The sequence below is a fragment of the Prosopis cineraria genome, unplaced genomic scaffold (genome assembly GCF_029017545.1).
Source record: "Prosopis cineraria cultivar Desert tree isolate PC_DT_omini unplaced genomic scaffold, ASM2901754v1 PC11, whole genome shotgun sequence".
Classification (NCBI taxonomy): domain Eukaryota; kingdom Viridiplantae; phylum Streptophyta; class Magnoliopsida; order Fabales; family Fabaceae; genus Prosopis; species Prosopis cineraria.
The window spans coordinates 22,817,151-22,835,271 of NW_026555342.1; the positions used below are offsets into that span (position 1 = coordinate 22,817,151).

An 18,121-nucleotide genomic window follows, 5' to 3' on the forward strand; every position below is an offset into this window, starting at 1 on the left:
AGTTATGGAAATAGTAGGGGTTATGGAGATGAAGCATCTAATTCCGTTTCATTCTCTCCAGGTTGGACATGACTTGCCTGGAGTCAAATTCAGCATCATTACTGAAATATGGAGATTGGTGAACAACTTTGAATTGTAGAGACTCCACAAATACTAAGAAACTTTACTTTCTTTGGATAAGCCGATGTGTCACTGACTAGACACTTTAGGCTGACAAGTTGTTGACATAATCGTCTTCAACATCTGTCATACATGCGTGGATAATCTCTAGTCTTGGGTTTTTGGACCTTTTGAGCAATATGATAACATGTGTTTCACTTGAAACTGACCAAAATTGGGTGTTCAACGATGGCAATGGCAAACTGTCCTCTATTACCTCACTTTTTCAGGCCAAACTTATACCTTCTCATCTCTTAGTCACTCTCCATTGGACTTGTGACCTTGCTATGATACCAAACTGGCTCAAGAGCTTAGGGGTAAAAGAGAGAACACCCTCACTTTGATAAAAAAAAAAAGTATTATTCTTTCTTGTTTTCAAATACAATGGAATGAGGACTACTTATACTAGTCTTAAGCAGGCAAAAAATTAATGCAAATGGAGAAGTTATAGAATAACTTAATTCTAAATGGAGGGGTTTATGGGATCTAAAAATACTTAAAAGCACTTATTGGGAGCTTTTGGAAATTACAAACACTTATTATAATTTATGGATAGAAAAGTTACGGAGATAGTAGGGATTATGGAAATGAAGTATCTAATTCCATCTCAAGAGCACTTCTACAAAAAAAATCACTTATGTAGGCCTTCCTAAGTGTTTTTTGCATGAGACGCCTATGGCAATGCTTCCCATAGACCAGGTACATGAGAGTGCTTTTGAAAGTGCTCCAATATATATAGGACTGTGGACTTTCATAGGTTAAAAATAAGCACTCCGCGATGCATTTTTTGTATAGTAGGGTGACGGCACGCAAACTAATCTCCAAAAGACCCAATTTGATAATTAAATAATGTTTTAAATCAGATATTGCAAGTTAGAATAGTAGGCATCATCTATCGGAATTTTAAGCCCAAGGAGGATGAATTGATAAAAATAAACCTCTCAAAAGCCTCTCAAATTATCCAATCTTATATTTAAAAACTAGGAGGCATACTATAGAGTTGATAAATCATATTTTTCACATTATTTTATTTCCCTTTATTCTTAATTTTTAACACTTGTTTTGGGTATTTTGAGCATTATTTGGATATATTGGACTTAATTTGTAATTTTGAAAATAGCTTGTCAATTGCTAATTTTTTATCTTATTTCTTTTTCTTATTTTCATTTCCCACTTCATACATACATATAGTTTAGTCTTATTTTGACTTACTAATTATCTCCTTTGTTATTTTTATTTTTCTAGCATTTAAATACATTTTTATAAAAATTTTATCATGCTCACATATATTTGTAAACTCACATAGAATCACTCCACTTTAGGACACTTCTATAATAACTCATTTTTTATCACTTTTTAGCCTCACCAAACATGTCCTCAGTGCCTTTTTTTTCAATTTTTTAAAATGACCGTTCTCTTTTGTTCTTTCTAATTGTTTTTTTTTAATTATTCTTATTATTTTATTATTACTTCTTTCTTTTTTCGGTGGGTCTGGGAGCAACAGGATCATCTTCAATTTTTTTGGAATTCGCAGAAAACGCTCGTGCTCTCTCTCCAATTTTTTGAACTACTTCTCTCCTCCATTTCTCAGCATCCAGCTATCCAAATCAAGATTCGACTTTACCATTATCTTCCTCACTCAGTCTGAATCAAATCCTCATAAATTTTGCTCCAGTTTGCCGAAGATTTTGCTGTTCGAAATTTCACCCTCCAGAGCTGCCATGGACGCATTTTCCAAGCTATTTGATGGAGTTTTGAAGCTCAAATTCATGCCTAGCTAGACTTCTTTCTTCCCTTAGAGATAGACATACCTATGAGCCCACTCTAATGAGAATTTTCTTCTCCTTTTACCTTTTTAATTCATGAATTGGGACTGAATTTGTTGAGATATTAATTATTTGTCTTTAAATTCATGAATGTATGGCTAATTTGACATACTTGAGGTGTTTGAGATTAATTTTGGATTAGTTTGTTTGTTGGACAGATTTAATTGTTACATTTCTTTATTGAATTTAATTGCTACTTGCCAATTTATATAAGTGAGACACAATTGTACTTGTTATATTTGTTGGCTAGTAATCAAAATCTCAATTGAACACAGATTGTATTATAGTTATCCAAATTAATCTATTAAGCAATTAGTTAATTTTTATAGCATTGAATTGTTTATTGTTGCTAATTGGCCACTAGTGATAATAAGTAACTTGGTGTTTAACTTAAAAAATTCTAAGTACCATTAACCCAATTAATTGGAGAGGAATTAAAATTAAAATTAGGAGCAAGGATTAGATAGCTAAGTCATCGAAGGGAATTCCATATAATTGATTTTACTCAAATTTTCATACTCATTTCACTCCATTAAATGTTAGTTCATTAAAATAAACAAAAAAAATAGAAATAGCCTTTATTGGTTTTTTTTAGATAATTTGATCAAACCATTACTTATTGTTTTATTAGTGTTTTTAACCATTGGAATTTTAGAATAGCAACTCCTTGAAAGATTTGATCTTGGTTGACCCTAAATTATATTAGAGTTAACTTTCTTAATTTGAGCCTACATGACTAAGGGTATCAAGAGTCTAGAGAAGAGCTCTTCCCAAAAGATTTTCTTTTTTCTTTTTCTTCTTTATATTCTATTTATGTTTTTCTATTTGGGGTGATTGTATTTTTAACTCCGAGTTCCTTTTTTTTTTTGGGCAAATAACTATATATTAGCCTTAATACACTTATCTTTCCCATGAGTTTCAACATACACTATCCAGTTGGATGGATATCCTTTTGACGAGATGCATAAAGTCATGATAGGTAAACAAGTCAAGGATTGGGAAGCAAAGTAATGATCGTTTTGAGAGAAAATAACATAATCAATCATTATAAAAAGAATTAGAAATTTTTATAAGTTAACAAAGCCATGTATCAAAATTAATTGCATATTTCAATCTCACATAAGGTGCCACTAGAAATTTGGGGACCGAATTTTTTTGAGGAGGGAAAAATATTGTAATACCTGAAAAAAATGTGTGGAATTTGTAGATTAAAAATTACAAATACAATTAAAAGAAAAAAATCAGATTTTTAATAAATTTATCTTTATAGCTGAATCTATGAAAAACCTTTGGTTGCTTAATCAAGTAGATATTAGATAAATATTCTCAAGATATTTCGAAATCTAAATTTTAAAAATAAATCAAACAAATTTGCTTCACACCTTAAAAATTAAATAAACAAAAACAAAATCATTAAAAATTAATTAATTAATTAAATGAGGTTGGGATAGAGATTTTTTAATTTTAAAATAAATAAGGTCGGGATATAAAGATTTGAAAATATTTTAATAAAAATAAATTCTAGAGAGAGAGAGAGAGAGAGAGACTTTGGGTCATAATATAATTCTAGTTAGGGTTTATATAGGTGTATTTCTACAGATTCAATGTCACATCACATCCTTCCCCGCTCCCACTCCCCATAGGCTCCTTTGGAAAGCAAAACTTTACTTTTAAAAAATTAAAAATTATTAGGATAAAATATTTTATAAAAAAACATATTCTAAAAGTACATTCAAACAGTAGTTGAAAGTAAATTTCTGAAACATAACTATTTAAAGTTTTTGAAAAGTGAATTTAAAAAGTAAAATGTCATTTGACCATACTATCTCAAGTTTAATCTCTTATTTTTTTATTTAAAAAATAATTAATTCATTAAAAATATAATAATAATTAGGTATCAATTTTTTAGTATTATAAATTAAATAATTAATCATGTTAATTTTTAGCATTAATATATAATAAAAATTACAAATCTTTATCACATTTTCTAAAATTACAAATTAAAAAAATAAAAATAACTAGAAATCAAATTTTTAGCATTACAGATCAAAATTTATGTTATTTAAAACTTTTATTATATTTTTTAAATATTTCAAATATATTGTATTTGTATAATAAAAATTGCAAATAACCATAAATCAATGTCATTTTTAGTAATTTTATATTTAAATGCATATTTCATTATTACAAACCAAGCAACTTTCAATGTACCAAATTAACTTTTAAAAAAATATATCCAAACACAAATTTCGTTACAATGACTGTATTTTACTAAACTGACTTTTACCAAATAAATTTTTAACAAACTAAAAACCAAACGCACACTTAGTAATTCTTCTAATTTTATTTATAAGTCATTTCTATCAACCTTATCAATACCAATACAACAAAAGTATAAAGAATAAAAATTTATAAAATTACAAACATAACTCTCAAAAAGTAAATAAACTATATAATATCATTTTTCTCTCTCTTACTTTTTAAAGATAGTTTAGACATTTCATTTCAAATACAAACATCACTATCAATTTAATAACTTATAAAGTGAACCATTTCACTCATCTAGAAGGTGACTAATAAAGGGGACGGAGGGAGTATTGTTCATCAAGACTAAGTTTCATAGTGTGATATCTATCTTTTACTAGGTAATTCTATTTCATCTTATTTCTTCATCGTTATTTTTTTAAATTTTTCGTCTTCAATAATCTCTTTAGAGCTGTATGTAATATGAAGTTTCTACGATACTAAATTTCATAACTAGTGAATCTATTTAGTGTTAAGTAACACTTGACACAAAAATATTCATATGATCAATTTCAGAGTGAGAAATTTAATTGGGAAGTTATAAGAGCTTTAGTGAAACTTAAACTAGATTCAAAGTAATAATTTCTTGAAGATTGCCTTATTGATGTTTTAAACCTACACGAGACATTCATAGCAGCTATGTATGTAAAGTGGAATCTCTACTATTGATCTCAACTAGTGAGTGTATGAATAGCAAGGTGGCACTATTCATTTTCACCTTTGCTATCTCTTTTAGTCTCAACTATTCATTTTCTTGATTTTTAATCTACCTTGTATGGGAAGCAAATCCAAAAATTTTGTGTCACCTAATATTATTTTGAGTTATATTCTATTTGTTGAAAATTATGATTCCTTAGATTTGATATTGGGGTGATGATTGTGTGAGGGAGAAGATATTGTGTACTATTAGTATTGATATGGCTACTACTACCACATTCACATTATTATATTTTCTTATCTTTCTTTTTTTGTAACAAATTACAATTTTTATGTTTTCAAAATTAAATTTAATTATTTTCACGGAAAATCATTTTTTTATTCCACTATTCATGTTTTCCATTATTCTTTTTACTCAATTTCACTCTATTCCCCTTTCTTATTTAATTTATTTGTCCAAATTGTGTGTGTGTATATACTATTAGGTGAGACAGTTATTCCTCACCATGAATTATATGGCATGTGCTATATTTTATAATATATTGGTGGGACAATTATTCCTCACCATGAATTATATGGCATGTGCTATATTTTATAATATATTGGTGGGACAATTATTCCCCATTGCTATACATTGAGGATAAATACATATAATATGTTGTAGGTTGAATGGTTATTCCCCACTGTCATACATTGAAGGTAAATACATATATTGTGTTGTGGGTGGGATGGTTATTTCCCACCAAGGTTGGAGATGGGTTTTCGTGGAAATACTATTGTGATTGAATGTTCAATAACATAATTGTCTAGAATGACTGTTGTGATTGAATGATGTAATGTAACGTTTTGAAGTGAAAGATTGAGTGCTGACAATTGTTACATGATTGTTTGGTTTATTGAGTTGAAGTACTAATGAATTTTGTTTCCTCTTCCTTAGCTCGAAAATTATATTTTATGAATATTTAAACATGTTGGCCTTTTTCTATTTATCTCATGAAATTCATTTGCCAAAAATTCTTATGCGTCTTTGTTTCTTTTCCACACACTTGTAATTTATGCTCTCACTGAATCAGTAGTAGACTCATTCCTCTATTATTTTCATTATTTTTAGATAAAGCATTTGGTAAAAGTACTTGTGGTGATTTACTATATATACTCCATTGACATATGGAGTATAATGTAAGGATAAATCAATCTTGTGGGATCTCATGATGTCATGACTACTATGAAAGTGTTAGCATCAATGTGTGATGTTGGATTGTTGTCAATAAAATAGTCATGGTTACATGCAAAACATGTTTGCTAATTTGAGGTGTTGTTTTGATTTAATAATTAAATTTTATAATAAATTATGAAAATTCAAATGAAGAATAATTGTGTTTTATTGTTGTACTTTGTAAAAAAAAGTATAATTTGTTTAGGCTTGCTAAGCTAAGTAAATAAAGTAATTAATTTAGCCTATGCGCCGATTACAACTAAAATTTTGGGTCATGACATACTAGAAATGGTGATGCGAGTTTTGGAGGGGTGGGTCTGTGTTTTCTTTGAAGACCGAGTGTTTTAACTTGACGAAGGGGAAGGAGTTTTAAAATATATTAATAAATAGTTTTGTTAACAGAACCAGTAGAACCGTTTAGTAATATATATAAAACGGTTTGGAAACAGAAACCGTGAAATAAATACTAAACAATTATCTCAAATAACCCGTTTAGTGTTTAATAATCTTTTTCTAAATTCCTGCCTTTATATATAAAATGTTTTTTCATATAACTTTTTAATAAATGGCATTATATTAATTACTTTTTGTTGTAGTGAATTCATATCTATAGCACAGAGAAATTGCCTCATAGAAAAACTTTTAACCATTCTCATCCAACAATCACTGATTAAATAATTACTTTTTCTCTTTGTGGTTTCTCGACAAGACCGTATTGACGAACTGCTGTTCATACGTGGTACACTGGTTGTCCTGTGCCCTGTCTTAGATTCTGACATATAGCTTGATTTTTGTACCTTTTACACGATTCACCTCGAGACCTTGTATTAAGGGGAAAAAAAAAAATCTCTGTCCATCTCATTTTCATTTTGTAATTAGATAGCTAGAATATTACAAATATATCTGTTCAATCTTAATTAGTTGGTTGCGAATTTCATCCTTAGGGGTATTCATTTCTTGGTATTAATATGAAAATTTTCTTAAAGAATAAACACAACTGCATATATTTACTATGTGGCCATGATAAAAATGCTAATGTTTTCTATTAAAGTAATATACGATATCTTCTATTACTGGATCAGATTTAAGTATTGCCGGATTTAATCAAATTTAGCTGTTATTGTTGTCACTATTTTTTCCCCATAATTTCATACGATCCTATATAGTAACCGCAATTACCATGTGTATATAAACACACACACACACACACATTATTAGCCCCAAGGTTTTGCAAGTTTTGACGATAATTAATAATCCATTTTATTTAAGATATTATTTCGTAACTGAGACTTATACAAATACGAGTTTGAGGTTATTTTGTTGGAAATCAAATCCAACATATGGGGCCACACATGTATATATTAAAATGTGTGGCCATTATTTAATTAAGTCTAAATAAAGTGATCTATTTGGATTTAAGTTTAAAGGCTTAGGGGTATAATTGTGATAGGATAAATGTGTAGAGACCAAGGTGATATTTATAATTTAGGGGTCAAATCACAAATATCACAAACCTATTAACTCTATAAATAGGGGTTGTGGTCACTGGTTTGGTCGGTTAAAAAGAACGTTCTCTAGTCCCCCTTCTTGGAAACATACAGAGTTTCCACTGATAACAAATCCAGAAAACACACCCTCAAAACATGGCAATTGACTCAGGTACGTTTTCGTGTTCTATTTCTATCCCTGAGTTTTGATATAGAAATGATCTTATGGGCTTTTATAGATTTGATTATGCCTTCATACTCTTCCACTATTATTCAAATTCTATCATTTGGTACCAGAGCCTCTTTCTATAATCAATTCTTTAGGAAAATATATTTGATTGATTTTTTTTTCCTTCTCGCCTCCACACCTTTAAAGTTTTCATTTGTACCAGTTTGTTTTTGTTTTGAAACTTACCCACAAAAACAAATCAAAACAAGTTTGTATAAGGATTCAGAACCCAGTTTTGTTTGTATTTGGATATTTTAGTCAGCGGTTACGGAGGCAGTTAACAATCATGGATGACGGTTACCGATAGTAACTTCCGATAACTGTCGATAACTACTCCGGCCGGCCACCCGAACCTAGTTTTGTTTGAATTTGGGTATTTTAGTCGGCGGTTACGGAGGTAGTTAACAATCATGGATGACGGTTACCGACAGTAACTTTCAATAACTGTCGATAACTGCTCCGGCTGGCCACCCTTAAAGTTTGGTTCCTATGGACGAAGCATATTTGGATGGGGGATTTTTATAAAAAATAAAATAAAATTCACTGCTACGTGGAGATCTTAATCGACTAAAGAAACTACCAACTGGCATTTTCTCACTCAAACTACTGGGTTGATGGTTATGGGCAATGGATATATATATTTTTTTACCAGATCGGTGTCTCTTTTTTTTTTTTTGTTTTTTATTCTCTCTGCAAAATACAAGCTTCGGAGTTCTTTTTCCAGAACCGAAACGATGAAGATGATTCAGTTATAATATTAATATTAAAATATTAAGGGCCCACAACGGTTTAATGTGCAGACGAATTAAGGGGAGGGAAATTCGGTTTGACCTTTCCAATATATGATGATATTATTATATGTGAAGATTTATTTATAGTGGGGCCCACATATTAAATAAATTAATAAATAGTATTTTGATTGAAAATCATGATAAAATTGCTTGATGATTACGCATATGAGTTGGTGGCCCACAACTTTGCTTTTCAATCAAACTTTCTATCAAATGTATAAGGATTTTTTTTTTTGGCTTACATTTGTGATTTGAATAGATATCTGGATGTCACTAACCAAAATATTTGGACTAGATATCATTATGATTATTATATTAGAATTGTTATATATATAATGTTGTTTTAAGATCCAGTAATTAAATTCAAATAATTACATAAGGCATTTTATTTAATTTAATTCCCTAAAGTTTATCTATTATTTTTATGATTATATTGACACATGAATGTCACCAAAATGATCTCTCCTGTGAAAATTTTTTTTTTTATATCATAGATTATTTTAGTGTGTGCATAATATCATGTGAGTATTTTAATCAACCCAAAGGAAGATTGATGCTTGACCGAATTATGCATGCACATATACAATGATAAATGTGTGACAATTATAAAATCTTACATGCGAATAATATTTTAATCCAAAGATTATTTATTATTTGGCTGTAATTATTGTCAACATTTGATTATTGCAACAAGATTACCACTTACAATTAATATCATTGTCCAAAGACTTAATATTAATGTTGTATTGGTATCTTGACATGGGTGTTAATTATTTGGATTTATTTTTTATTAGTTGATTTTTTTTGTGTCGTGAGTATAATTTATTGTATTGTATTCTTTTCTTTTAGCTGCTGTTTCATCAATATCTGCCAATTTGAATTCTGTTCTTGTATTGAGTGGAACAAACTTTAAGGAATGGAAAGACAACATACAAATTGTGTTGGGTTGCATGATCTAGACCTTGCATTAAGGGTTGAGCAACCTCCTTTAACAGATGTAAGTTCCTCTGATGAAAGGAGGTACTTTGAGAAGTGGGATCGCTCAAATCGCATGAGTCTGATGATCATTAAGCACGCTATTCCGGAGTCTTTTAGAGGTGCGGTGTCTGAAGGGATCACCAATGCTAAAGATTTCCTTGCTGAAATTGAGAAACGCTTTGCAAAAAGTGATAAGGCGGAAACAAGCATGCTTTTGCAACGCTTAATTTCCATGAAGTATAAAGGCAAAGGAAACATTAGAGAATATATTATGTAAATGTCTCATATAGCTGCTAAGCTTAAGGAACTCAAGCTTCCGCTATCTGAAGACTTATTGGTGCATTTGGTTTTAATCTCTCTCCCTATGCATTACAGTCATTTCAAAGTCAGTTATAACTGTCAGAATGAGAAATGGACTCTAAATGAGCTCATTTCCTACCTTGTTCAAGAGGAGGAGAGACTAAAACATGATATCACTGAAAGTGCTAATTTTACATCCACCTCTAAGGGGAAGGGCAAAAAGAGAAAGAAATCTGATGCTGCTAATGGTCCAAATCAGAAGAAACCTACTCAAGAAAAGAATAAGTGTTTCTTTTGCAAGAAATCTGGACATCAAAAGAAAAATTGCACTAAGTACCATGCTTGGCGTGCAAAGAAAGGTACACCTTTTACTTTGGTTTGTTCTGAGGTTAATTTAGCTTCAGTACCTAGAAATACTTGGTGGTTAGATTCTGGTGCAACTATTCATATAAGTGTTTCTATGCAGGGTTGCCTGAGCTACCGAAAGCCAACTGATGCTGAAAGACTCGTTTATGTGGGAGATGGCAAGATGGTAGACGTGGAAGCAATCGGTCATTTTCAATTATTATTAGGAACTAGTCACTATTTGGACTTAATAGATACTTTTGTTGTATCGTCTTTTAGACGAAATTTAGTTTCTATTTCTGCTTTGGACAAATCTGGTTACTTTTGTTTATTTGGAAATAGTAAAGTAGTAATATCTATTAATTCAAATATTATTAGTTCTGGTTCTCTAATATATTATGATAATTTATATTTACTTGACACGATTGCATCTTATCAAGAAACCTTGCACATGTCATCACGTGGTACTAAGCGTAAAATTAACCATGAAAAATCTGGGTCATTATGGCACAAGCGATTAGGTCACATTTCTCAACCAAGAATTGAACGACTTGTGTCTACTGGAATTTTAAAGGATATAGCCTTTTCAGACTTAAATGTTTGCATTAATTGTATTAAAGGAAAACAAACCAAAACTAAGGGAGCAGGTGCCCAAAGGTGTTCAAGTGTCCTAGAATTGATACATACAGATGTTTGTAAACCATTTCCTAAGCCTTCATGGAATGGTCAACAATACTTTGTATCATTCATAGACGACTACTTCAGGTATGGGTATCTGTATTTAATTCATGAAAAGTCACAAGTCTTGGACATGTTCAAAATTTTTAAGGCTGAAGTTGAGAATCAACTCAACAAAAGAATTAAAAGCATTAGATCTGATCGTGGTGGTGAATACTACGGCAGATATGATAGTTCAGGTGAGCAACGTCCAGGACAATTTGTTAAATTCCTAGAGGAATCGGGAATAGTACCTCAGTATACAATGCCAGGGTCACCTAGCATGAATGGTATAGCTGAGAGGCGAAATCGAACACTTCAGGACATGATGAGGAGTATGATTAGTCATTCTACCTTGCCAGAATCACTCTGGGGAGAAGCAATTAAGACAGCAACATATATTTTAAATAGAGTACCAACTAAAGTCACTGCTAAAACACCTTATGAGCTTTGGACAGGCCGCAAACCTAGTCTTAAGCATTTTCATATTTGGGGATGCCCGGCTGAAGCACAGCCTTATAAGCCTCAAGAAAAGAAGCTGGACTTTAAAACAATTAGTAGTTACTTTATTGGATACTTTGAACGTTCTAAGGGTTACAAGTTTTACAATCCCATACTTAAGACTATCTTTGAGACGGGAACGGCACAGTTTCTTAAGGATATTGAGTTTGAGGGGAGAAATAAAGAAAGAAACATTACCTTTGAGGAAGAATTTGTTTCAATTCCTGAACCAATTCCTATGGCTACTTTTGACAATATACAGGTTCCTATACCTATTGTTGTTCAAGAAGTACTTCAAGAACCTCAACAGGATAATGTTGAACAAAACTCCATCCAGGATCAAGAAATTGTTCCTATAGAAAATCAAGTAAACATTCCCATAGAACAAACTCAACAACCTCAACAACCACCTCTATTATGTAGATCCGTAAGAGAAAGGAGAAATGTAATTCCACCTGACTACATTGTGTTTCTTCATGAACATGATGGAGAAAATGGTATGGTAGACGATGATCTAATTAACATTCATCAAGCCATGCAAGATACTAATTCTCAAATGTGGATTGATGCAATGAATGAAGAGTATAAGTCTATGCAAGACAATAAGGTTTGGGAACTTGTCTCATTACCAAAAGGTACAAAACCCATTAGTTTTAAATGGGTATTTAAAAGAAAACGTGATGCACATGGTAATGTGGAGAGGTACAAAGCTCGTCTTGTGGCAAAGGGCTTTACTCAAAAGGAAGGGATTGATTATAAAGAGACTTTCTCTCCAGTTTCTTTGAAAGACTCTTTTAGGATAATCATGGCCTTAGTTGCATATTTTGACCTTAAGCTTTATCAGATGGATGTCAAAACAGCATTTCTCAATGGTGACATTGATGAATCAATCTATATGGTGCAACCAAAAAACTTTGTGTAAGGAGACTCAAAGAAAATAGTTTGTAAATTAAGAAAATCCATCTATGGGCTTAAGCAAGCTTCTCGTCAGTGGTACTACAAATTTCATCAAGTTATTATCTCATTTGGCTTTAAGGCAAACCTTATTGATAATTGTGTGTATCAAAAGTTCAGTGGGAGTAATTTCATATTCCTAGTTATGTATGTGGATGATATATTGCTTGCCACTAATGATAAAGGATTATTGAATGAAACCAAGAAATTTCTATCAAGAAATTTTGAGATGAAAGATATTGGTGAAGCATCTTTTGTATTGGGAATCAAGATACATTGAGATCGTACTTGAGGTATTCTTGGTTTATCACAAAGGAATTATATAGATAAAGTCCTTAGCAGGTTTAGCATGCAGAATTGCAGACCAGGTAACACCCCTATTTCCAAAGGTAATAAATTTAGTCTCGATCAATGCCCTAAGACTCAACTTAAAATTAAAGCCATGCAAAAGGTTCCCTATGCATCAGCTATAGGGAGTCTAATGTATACCCAAGTTTGTACGTGTCTAGATATTGCGTACATTGTTGGCATGTTAGGCAGATATGTAAGTAATCCAGGAGAGATTCATTGGAAAGCAGCCAAACGAGTTATGCGTTATTTGAAAAGAACAAGGGACTGCATGCTCACGTACCGTCGATCAGATCAATTAGAGATCATAGCATATTCTGATTCTGATTTCGATGGATGCCAAGATAGTAACAAGTCCACTTCAGGCTACATTTTTCTATTGGCTGGTGGAGCTGTTTCTTGGAGAAGTGCCAAACAGACACTTACAACCTCTTCCACATTTAAAGCAGAATATGTAGCTTGTTTTGAGGCATCTAATCATGCAATTTGGCTGCAAAATTTTGTCACTGGGCTGCGCATTATGACAAACATAGAAAAACCATTAAAGCTATATTGTGATAATAAAACTGCAGTTCAATATGCAAATAACAATAGGAGTTCGTCTAAGTCAAAGCACATAGACATTAAATTCCTTGTTGTAAAAGAAAGAGTACAGAATGGACAGATATCTGTTAAACACATTAGGTCAAAATCTATGTTAGCAGATCCTTTTACAAAAGGAATAGAACCAAAGGTTTTTCTGGAGCATGTTGCTCATATGGGTATTATTATGCTTGAGGATATCTTAGTATAGTGGGAGTATATAGTGTTCAATGCAAGACTATTTTATGCTAAAGTGTATTTTCTGATCAGGAATGAAGTTATTCAGTATTAAGTTATTATATTCCATTTTGTTACATCATGTAGAAGTAATGATCTCACTAAAGTAAGGATGACCAGTTGGAAATAGACATGTATAGGTCACATCACATGTAATTTTCATGCTACACATCCATGATTGATCTATGTCATTGATTGTATTAGTATATGTGACCATTGCTAGGCCTAGTCATTGTGTACTTATGACAAAAGCCTCGTTAATCCTATATTGATTTAGTCAATGGACCAGATTGTTTATACCCTGTGTATATAATGGCACATTTTTTTTTTTGAGCTCATAAGGATAAACACATTTTTTATCAAGATTTACATATGTGGCCCAGTGGGAGATTGTTGGAAATCAAATCCAACATATAGGGCCACACACACACACACACACATATATATATATATATTAAAATATGTGGCCATTATTTAATTAAGTCTAAATAAAGTGATCTATTTGGATTTAAGTTTAAAGGCTTAGGGGTATAATTGTGATGGGATAAATGTGTAGAGACCAAGGTGATATTTATGATTTGTTTAGGGGTCAAATCACAAATATCACAAACCTATTAACTCTATAAATAGGGGTTGTGGTCACTGGTTTAGTCGGTTAAAAGGAACGTTCTCCAGTCCCCCTTCTTGGAAACATACAGAGTTCCCACCGGTAACAAATCCAGAAAACACACCCTCAAAACATGGCAATTGATTCAGGTACGCTTCCGTGTTCTATTTCTATCCCTAAGTTTTGATATAGAAATGATCTTATGGGCTTTTATAGATTTGATTATGTCTTCATACTCTTCCACTATTATTCAAATCTATCATATTTTACTATGCATATGTTAGTAATTGACTTTTATACTTGTAATAGGAATATCAGATTGGAGGCTTTATATACGAATGGAATCAAAGTATACAAGGAAGACAAATAAAATTGGGAAAATGAAAATAAAATCTTCCTAAATTATATAAATGATAACTTGATCCCTCAAAATGTCATAATTTCTTTAAAGTTTTCAGAGATTTCTATGTCAATAAATTTTAAATTAGAAAAAAAATTATTTTACCCTTATTAACAAGTTGTAATTTTTTATTCAATTCTTATAATTTTTTAAATAAAAATTATTATTCTTTAAACAAAAGTTATAATTAGGGCTTGTTGATTTAAGAACTTATTTTTTTAGTAACAAAAATTACATTTGAAAAGTTATGATTTCTTGTTCAACTTTGCGATTCACAAAATAAAAGTTATTATTCTTTAAGCAAAAAATATATTTGAGGCTTATTATTTTGAGATAGAAATAATAATATTTGACAAGTTATGATTTCTTGTTTGATTCTTGCGATTCACAAAGAAAAAGTTGTTATTCTTTAAGGAAAACCTATGATTGAAATTTGTTATTTTCAATGAGGATAAAATGATCTTTTTTACTTTAAAATTTAAAGTATGGTATTTTAAAGGATCAGATAATCATTTATATAATTTGAAAAGTGTTATGAAATAGAGACTGAGAGTATAAGAGAAGAGAAAATACTATACTAAGAGAATAATGGAATAAGGAGCTTTCTTATTTCAATATGTCGAATAAAACTGAGTGCCCTTTATTTATAGGCACAAATATATCAATTAAAATGAATAAAATATATAAGATAATAATAACTGAAAGATATTATAGTAACTGAAAGATATTAGAGAATATGAGATAATGAACATCCACATAATATCCTAATATTCATAGCACTCCCCCTTAGATGTCTAGATATTGTGTCTCATTAAAACCTTACCAAGAAAAACCCCATGGGATAAAAACTTAGTCAAGGAAAAAGAGTATGCAATATTGTCATATTTATTGAAGTTGCCTCATTAAAAACCTTACCAAGAAAACTTAATGGGACCAAACTTTGGTTAAGGAAAAAGAGTGCAGCATAAGTTTTACTCCCCATGATGACGATATCACTTAATATTTCTTAGCTTGCAAACCCTAATGTTGTATACAAACTTCTCGAAAGTTGAAGTAAGAAGTGCTTTGGTCAACAAATTTGCTAGATTATTACTGGAATGAACTTGTTTAATTTGGATTTCTATATTTTTCTAAATATCATGTGTGAAGAAGAATTGTGGCAAGATTTGCTTTGTTCTGTCTCCTTTAATATATCTTTCTCTCAACTAGGCAACGCATGCAGCATTATCCTCACATATGATTGTTGGAATCATTTTTCTAGAAGAAAAAGCACAGGTACTTTAGATATGATGGATCATATATCTTAACCAAATGCATTCTTAGCTTGCTTCATGTATTGCTAAAATTTCTGCATGATTAGAAGATGCGATTTCAATTGTCTATTTTATAGATCGCCATAAAATAGCGGTGCCGCTACAAGTAAACAAGTAGCCCGTTTGAGATTACCATTATGAGGATGTGACATGAATCTTACATCTGTATAGCCTATTAAATCCTACTTGATTTTATTAGAATATAATAAACCCCTATCCATAGTACCTCGAAGGTAATGTAAAATATGTTTAACTCTATTCAAATGTCTTCGTGTTGATAAAGAACTATACCATACTAATAGATTAACAGCAAATGATATATCGGGTTGTGTATGACTAGGAAGATATATTAGTGCTCTAATGGCACTAAGATATGGTACTTCTGGAATAAGTAGTTCTTCATCCTCTCCTTGAGGCCTAAAAGGATCTTTGTCCTTGTCCAAAAACTTAACAACCATTGAAGTGCTTAAAGGATATGCTTTGTCCATATAAAATCACTTTAGGACACATTTTATATATGCTTCTGAGTATACAAAAATTCCATCATTCAAATATTCAATTTGTAATCCAAGGTAGAATTTTATCCTTTCCAAATCCTTCATCTCAAATTCTTTCTTCAAGCAATTCATAGCTTTTGGAATCTCCATGGGAGTTCCAATAATATTTATGTCATTAATATAAACTGCAATTATTACATACTCATTTTTAGATCTTTTTAGGAAAATGCATGGATAAATAAGATCATTCTTATATCCTTCCTTTATCAAGTATTCACTAAGGCGATTATACCATATGCACCCAAATTGTTTCAACCCATGAAGGGATTTATTTAGCTTGATTGAGTATTATTCTCAAGAATATTGATTGTTTGCTTCTTGCAATTGGAATCCTTCTAGAATTTTCATGTAAATATCATTATCAAGAGAACTATATAAATAGGCTATAACAACATCCATTAGACACAAGTCCAATCTCTCTTGTGCCAAACTAATCAAGTAATGAAGGGTAGTTGCACTATTGGTGAGTATGTTTGATCAAAATCAATGCCAAGTCTTTGCTAAAACCCTTGTGCAATGAGTCATGCTTTATACCTTACAATCTCATCTCTTTCATTTTGCTTTCATATAAAGACCCATTTACACCCAACAGGTTTCACATCTTTAAGTGTGCAGACTATATGTCTAAAAACTTTTCATTTTTCAAGAGATTTTTATTCTATCTCTATTGTGTCTTTCCATTTTGGCTAGTCATTTCTTTATCTGCATTCCTTAACAGACATTATTTCTTGATCCTCATTGTCATTCATGACATTGAGCACTATATTATATGCAAAATTATTGTCAATATTGACTTCATTTCTATCCCATCAAATTCCATCCACAATATAATTGATTGAGATCTTATTATATTCATCTATTTCAGGTACTTGTGCCTCATCTAGAACTAAGACATTAGTTGTATCCAATATTTCTTCTGGAGTTTCCTTTTTCTCAACTTGACCGCCTAGATTTTTAGCTTCTTTTCTTTTTTCAAGAATTTTTCCACCACGCTTCAAGTAGGGCTTAGACTCATTGATAGTGATTGATTGTCCAACAAGGACATCAATCTTGATCAGAGCATTAGCAGCTAGAATATGTGATTTAGTCACATTTGTAGGTTAGCAAAAGTGTCTGGCAATTGATTTGATGAACTTTGCAATTGAATTATTTTTTAAATTTCTTGTTCACATTGTTTTATATGAGGATCTAAAGAAGACAATGATAATTCATTCCAACTAATTTCCTTTTCCAATTGCCTTTTCTCTCCCCCCAATGTTGGAAAAAATGATTCATCAAAATGACAGTAAGCAAATCATGCTGTAAATAAATCTTTGGTTAATGGTTTGAGATATCTTATTATTAATGGAAATTCATATCCAACAGATATTCCTAACCTTCTTTGAGGTCCCATCTTTGTGCATTGTGGTGGAGCAATTGGAATATAAATTGCACAACCAAAGACTTTAAGATGGGAAATGTTAGGTTCTCGACCTAAAATCATTTGTAAAGGGGAGGAATTTTGATTGCATGTTGGCTTGATGTGAATTAATGTTGCAACATGCATGATTGCATGCCCCCAAGTAGATATCGGGAGTTTTGATCGCATGAGCAATGGTCTAGTAATCAATTTT

General features: G+C 31.1%; 1 protein-coding gene across 1 annotated transcript; it reads left to right on the forward strand.

Moving 5' to 3' along the window:
• Positions 1–7,805: 7,805 nt before the first annotated feature.
• LOC129286342 (uncharacterized) lies at positions 7,806–9,924 on the forward strand. The gene is made up of 2 exons (XM_054922323.1): positions 7,806–7,821; positions 9,584–9,924. The coding sequence occupies exons 1-2, from the start codon at positions 7,806–7,808 to the stop codon at positions 9,922–9,924; spliced, it is 357 nt and encodes a 118-aa protein (XP_054778298.1).
• The last annotated feature ends 8,197 nt before the right edge of the window (positions 9,925–18,121 follow it).